General features: G+C 52.7%; 1 protein-coding gene across 1 annotated transcript in view; it reads right to left on the bottom strand.

Annotated features, from left to right (window-relative positions):
- Positions 1 to 1,470: 1,470 nt before the first annotated feature.
- LOC122101345 (ephrin type-B receptor 1-like) overlaps positions 1,471 to 6,000 on the bottom strand; it is a gene marked incomplete at its 3' end in the record, with an annotated part of 112,981 nt that continues 108,451 nt past the window's right edge. The window contains exon 3 of the mRNA XM_042671723.1: positions 1,471 to 1,626. Within this exon, the coding sequence (XP_042527657.1) occupies positions 1,471 to 1,626 (156 nt within the window). The remainder of the gene's footprint in view (positions 1,627 to 6,000) is intronic.

Here is a 6,000-nt window from a genome sequence, read left to right as displayed (position 1 = left end):
GGAGGAGGAGGAGATGGAGGAGGAGGAAGAGGAGGAGGAGGAGGAGATGGAGGAGGAGGAAGAGATGGAGGAGGAGATGGAGGAGGAGGAGAAGATGGAGGAGAAAGAAGAGAAGGAAAAGGAGGAGGAGGAAGAGGAGGGGGAGGAAGAGGAAGAGGAGGAGGAGGAAGAGGAAAAGGAGGAGGAGGAAGAAGAGGAGGTGGAGGAGGAGGAAGAGGAGGTGGATGAGGAAGAAGAGGAAGTGGAGGAGGAGGAAGAGGAGAAGGCAGTGGTGGTGGTGGTCTTGAGAAAATCAGTTCACAAGAGAAGATGTTCCGGCCTAGCTCAAATCTGTAAGCGGGGATCGCGCTCAGGGCCTTCATGAAGAAGGTGCCTTCACCCCTCCTCTGAACCCGGCAAGGGCTCCTGGATCCACGAGGCCGGGAGGGAGAAAAACTCTTCCCCTCAGAGCCAAGCTATGTGTGTCTTCTGTCTGTCAAGTTGTGAGTACGCCTGAAAGAGGCTCTCCGTGACCTTCCGTCCTGAAACTAGATGAACCAGGATTAGTCCATGGGTGTCCCTGCCTAGAAAGATCCGAGGCAGGAGCGAGTTCCAGCACTGTTGAGAGGCTAAGTCAAACTACTGACTTCAGAACACTATTGGATACCAAAAAAGATGGAATCCTACTGGATTCCTTCTGAACTGGAAGCCTGAGAAGGGGGGAAAAAGGGGGGGGGGGGAGAGGGTCTCCGAAGGGCTAGAGAATTGCCCCTCTCCCTCTTCTTCTGGCTGGCTAACGGTTCTTGCTTGGAGGCACAGGGTGTACCAACCCCTGTGCCTAGAATTCTAGGCCCCATTATTCCAGTCCCTAGAATGCATGCTGAGCCCTCTGACCTTCTCCCCGGGGAGGAGCACCGATGGGTGACACAGGAAAAGACGCAGAAAGAGTAAAAAAAAAAAAAATACAGGGTGCCGGCAGCCGAGGATTTCCGTTGGAGGGCTAAGAACCACAGAACAGGTAGGTGCGGGTACCATCAGGAGCCCTCCGAGGGAAGTCTGCTTTCAGATACACCGCAGTCCCACCGAATGAGGAGAGAGAAGACAGTCGCGAGACTCCAGAGACCGGGAGAGCGAGTCCAGAGGTGTTACTAGGGAACTGCTGCCTTCGCTTCGTGGATCTTGAGAACTCTCCGCCCGGGAGATGTTAACTGTCTGGTGGGTGGAAGAAAGATGTCCTGGGACGGAAGGAAGGCTCCGGATGTGAGGGAGAAGGCAAGAACTCTTAACCTGGGCTACTGCGCAGAGAGAAAGCTCTCCCTCCGCTTGGGGGTGGGGAGGTAACTGTCCAGTTCAGCACCATGGCCAGCGCATCGGCTTTGAGCCCTGATCCACAGGGCGCTGTGCTGTCCGGAAGGACCCAAACTCTCCACCCCTTGCCTCTCCTCCCCCCTCGCTCCCCTTCCCCCCAGTAATCCATTACTTGACACTTACTGGTGCAAGCCACTTCGGGGGGGTCGAAATCCGCTCGGTAGTAGCCGGTCCGGCAGGTGCAGATGGGAGAGGCCTCTGAGGGGGAACGGCTGTTGGACGGGCAGTGGGAGCAGCCCTCGGCCTCCTGGCTGGCCTTGAAGGTTCCGGCAGGACAGGCTGTAACACAGAGAGATCACGCGAGGGTGAACGGGAGGGAGGCAGCCAGGGGGCGGGGGGGAAGGTGCTACAGTTCTCCAAAGGCTCTTGAGTGACCATCCACCCCCCCCCACACACACACACACACACACGCGCACACACGCTCTAAGCCCATTTAGGAAGTGAGCCGCTCAGGTGGAAGAGAACCTCTATTTAATGCCTTGTCCATCCCTCAAATGTTATCTTCCTGGGGCCCATGGCTCCTCTCTCTCAACTTGAAGACTACGTTGGGAAAAAGGAAAAAATAAAATAAGAGGTCTCCCCTTTCAGGTGTGTCGGAAGACTTAACTGGGGAAACGAATCGAATGGGCCTGAGATGCACACGTCGGATAAACGGTGCCCTTCCCGCCGCCGCCTCCTTTCCGCCTTCATCTAACGACCAGGGTTTCTCAGGGAAAAGCATCGGGCCTGGTAAGCCTCACATAGATCCAGGGGTCTTGGTTGAAAACCAGCCAGACAAGGCTCCATGTCACACTACCGCCCCCTGCGCGCGCGCACACACACGGCGTCAACCGCAGCTTCTGATGACCGATGGCTGGGGCCTGAAATTGATGAGCGACCCTTTTACAGGAAATTAAAGCCACTTCAAGGTTACTGCCTTCATAACATCGTTCCCCCGTTAATTGCGTCTTGATAGACTTTCAGGGGCGAGGCAAGGGAGGAACGGAGCTCATCTCCCCCCGCCCCTCTCCCCCCCCCCCCCCCACCTCTCTTCTCTCTTCTCCTTTTTGTCTCTTTTGTTTTGCTGGGACCAGGGTTTGACGTCTTAACACTTGCCTTGTCTGGTGCTTTCACCCTGACCCTGCACCTCCAGCCCTGCTTTCTGCTGATGGGATCCGCAAGACTTTTCTGTCTGCGCTGTTTTTGAACCGAGAGCCTTTTGGATCTTAGCGTCCCGAGTAGCTAGGATTATAGACACCAGGCACTGGAATCCACCGCTCGCCATCCCATTTCTTCTCTTCTTTCTGAATCTCCTGCAGGAGGGCCTGGTCCGTGCTCTTAACACCCCCAACCTTGCTGGGTTCCTCCCCCCACCGAGGTCACAGACCAGGGCCCTGGGCCTGGGCAGCCTGCCGGGAAGCAGCAGGACTTTCCCTGGGAAGTGGCGATTGCCCGTGCGTTCCTGTTTGGTCCATGCTACCCTGTAATTTTCTTAATGCATCAGTCTGAGAAGAAGCTGGTGTTTTTGCGTTCTTTCTAGCACTTAAAAGCCTCCTCCCTCCCCCACCCCGCTTTACATCTAGCAAGTTAACGGCGTAAACCGTCTTCCTGATACACACAGAGGCGTCTGGGAGAGGATCATGAGGGAAGATCACTGCTCTGGGTGGCTGCGTCTAAACTGCAAGAAACCCAGCACAAGGGGGAGAAAAGGAAGAGGGGGGCTACATTCAAGCTGGCCTTCAGGGGGAAAGAGGATTGGGGTATAGGGGTGATGGAGGAAAGATGCCTTAAGGCTGGACTGGACTCCATCCTCAAGTGAAGGCATGAGCTCCTGGTTCTGCTGCTTCTAACCCAGGGCGGATAGCAGGAGTCTGAGTCCCACTTTGCTCATCTGTATAAAAGTCAAGCCTCACATGTACGAAGCCCTGGGTTCGATTCCTCAGTACGACATAAACAGAAAAAGGCGGAAGTTGCGCTGTAGCTCAAGCAGTAGAGTGCTAGCCTTGAGCAAAAATAAAAGCAGCTCAGGGACAGCGCCCAGGCCCTGACTTCAAGCCTCAGAGTTATAATAAATATAACTACGAAATAAGAAGGCTAGACCTCTTACAACTGCCACAGGGCCCTCACATTTTATAAACTCAATCACAAGGAGGAATCAGACGCCGGTGGCTCACGCCTGTCATCCTAACTACTCAGGAGGCTGAGCTCTGAGGATCACATTTCAAAGCCAGCTGGGGCAGGGAAGCTCATGAGACTCTTAAAAATAAAAGGCCAGGTGTGGAGGTGTGGTTCAAGTGATAGAGCTCTACCCAGACAAGTCTGAGTTCAAACCCTGTTACCAGAAATAAACAAACACGGTGGGAAGGATGAGAAATAGAGGTAGAGACTATACTGAGTAGGCTTAGAAAGATACATTAGTAAGCCAAATTCTCAGAGCCCCTTAGTTTTCTTGATTTTGTGTGTGTGTGTGTTTTCTTTTGCTCAAGGCTGGCATTCTACCACTTGAGCCACACCTCTACTTCTAGTCTTTTTGTGTGTGTGTGGCGGTCAATTGTATGGAAGAGTCTCAAGGACTTTCCTACCTGGGCTGGCTTTGAACATGATCCTTAGAACTCTGCCTCTTGAATGGCTAGAATTATGGGTGTGTGACCTACTGGTACTGGGCCTATAAACTCTCTTTAACTCATCTAACAAGCAACAGACTTGTTTTTGTTGAACAATGCTGTTATTTTATCACAAAAAAATAAATAAGGAAACCATGCTGCCCCTTGAGAGAGAGAGAGAAAAAACCAACAACAACCCAGCTTTAATTAGAAGTGATGAATGGACCTTTTGGGTCAATTCTAGTAAAGAGAGTATATATGCCAAAAGAAGCAAATGCAACTGGCCTGGAGGTCAGGTGAATCGCTGGGGTATGCAAAGCAGCTGGGAGTAATGCAGGAAGGAAAAGAGGCAATACCAAAGCCCAGAGGCTGTACAGCTATGTATGTGTGTGTGCACATGTGTATGTGTGTGTATAAAATACCAACTATCTCACTGATTTTTTTGAGGTGAATAACACAATTCTTTAGTCTCTCACAATTCAGGTATTTCCAGGTACAGTAGCTTATACCTATCATACTGGCTACTCAGGAAGCAAGAGGTCAAGAAATGACAGTTCAAGGCCAGTGCCGGGGTGGGTGGGGGGGAGTTCATAAGACTCCATGACCTACGGCCGGGTGTCATGGTGTGTGACTGCCATCCCAGCCACGGGAGGAAACACACTGGCCAAGCCAGGAAGTGTGAAGAGGAGGATTGCAGTCCAGCCTGGAGATAACATTAAGACCCTACCTTGAAGATTATCAGAGGAAACCTACAGTGACCCGTGTCTATCATCCTAGCTACCCGAGAGGCTGAGATCTGGAGAAGCAAGGTGTGAAGCTAGCCCAAGCAGAAAAGTCTGTAAGACCTTATCTCCAAAAATAACCAGAAAAAAAAAAAAAAAAAGCCAGGCGCCGGTGGTTCACACCTGTCATCCTAGCTACTCAGGAGGGTGAGATCTGAGGATCGTGGTTCAAAGCCAGCCTGGGCAGGAAAGTCTGTGAGACTTGTATCTCCAATGAACCACTAGAAGCCCAGAAGTGGCGCTGTGGCTTAAGTGGTAGAGCGCTCGCCTTGAGCTGAAGAGCTGAGGGACAGCGCCCAGGCCCAGAGTTCAAGCCCCATGACCATCCAAAAAAAAAGATCCAGCTGGATTGGAGGTGTGACTTATGTAGTAGAGCATCTGCTTAGCAAGTGAGAGGCCCTGAGTTCAGTCCCTAATGCCACCCAAACAGACAACCAAAGACCAAGCCAACAAAATGCCCACGTGTGTCATTCCCCTCTCTCGATTTCAAATCATGGTCGGCGTGATTATTGAAATCACAAGCCCCTTCATTCGGTAAATATTTACTGGAGGCCTACCACCAGCCAGGCACCGTGCTAACATCACAGAGGGGTGCAGGCTAGGGGGTTACAGGCTTGGGGGAGAGGCAGACGGAACACTGCCTTCCCAAACGGTAATGCTTGCCTTCTGCCCGGGGAATCCGACTCCGAGCGGAGGGGCACGGGGAAAAGAGCTGAAGAGGAGAGAGGCAGGACAGGAGGAGGAGGGAAGAGGCAGCAGAATGGGCCAGGCGGGAAGTGTCCAGCCTAGGATCTCCGCAGACCTCTGCTGCTGAGACTCCTGGAGTGGAAGGCTAGCTTTCTGACACAGCTGTGAGCTACGGAGGTGGCTTTGTTTAAGAGAACCATGCGTGGTTTTCCAGTCATCATCAACGATCGTGAATCGGGCAGAAGGTCTGGGCCAAGCCTATGGGTTCTGTCAGAGACACAGACAGGAGACGGAGCCCGGAGACGAGATCTGCATATACCCTCACACACGTGCATTTCCCCCCCCATCTGAAAACATACATCTCCCTCCCCTAATATGCTGGCAAAACGACACCTCTAGCTGGAATCCAGAAGGTCACCTTGAAAACAACCCTTCTTCTTCTCCTCCGCCCCCCCTCCGCCCCCAACTCCTCAGAGCCTCGAAGATGTAACAAATTACCTGCTGCTTATACAATGCTCTTGAGAACGACCCCCCTCCCTCCTCCCTCCCCTCCCATCCCGGCACGTAGGACTGGCGGTGACACCGAATCCATCACCTCCAGG

The sequence above is a fragment of the Dipodomys spectabilis genome, unplaced genomic scaffold (genome assembly GCF_019054845.1).
Source record: "Dipodomys spectabilis isolate Male_0828 unplaced genomic scaffold, ASM1905484v1 ptg000656l, whole genome shotgun sequence".
Taxonomy (NCBI): Eukaryota; Metazoa; Chordata; class Mammalia; order Rodentia; family Heteromyidae; genus Dipodomys; species Dipodomys spectabilis.
Note: the sequence above shows the minus strand (reverse complement) of the source record. Positions and strands in the feature narration are given on the sequence as shown.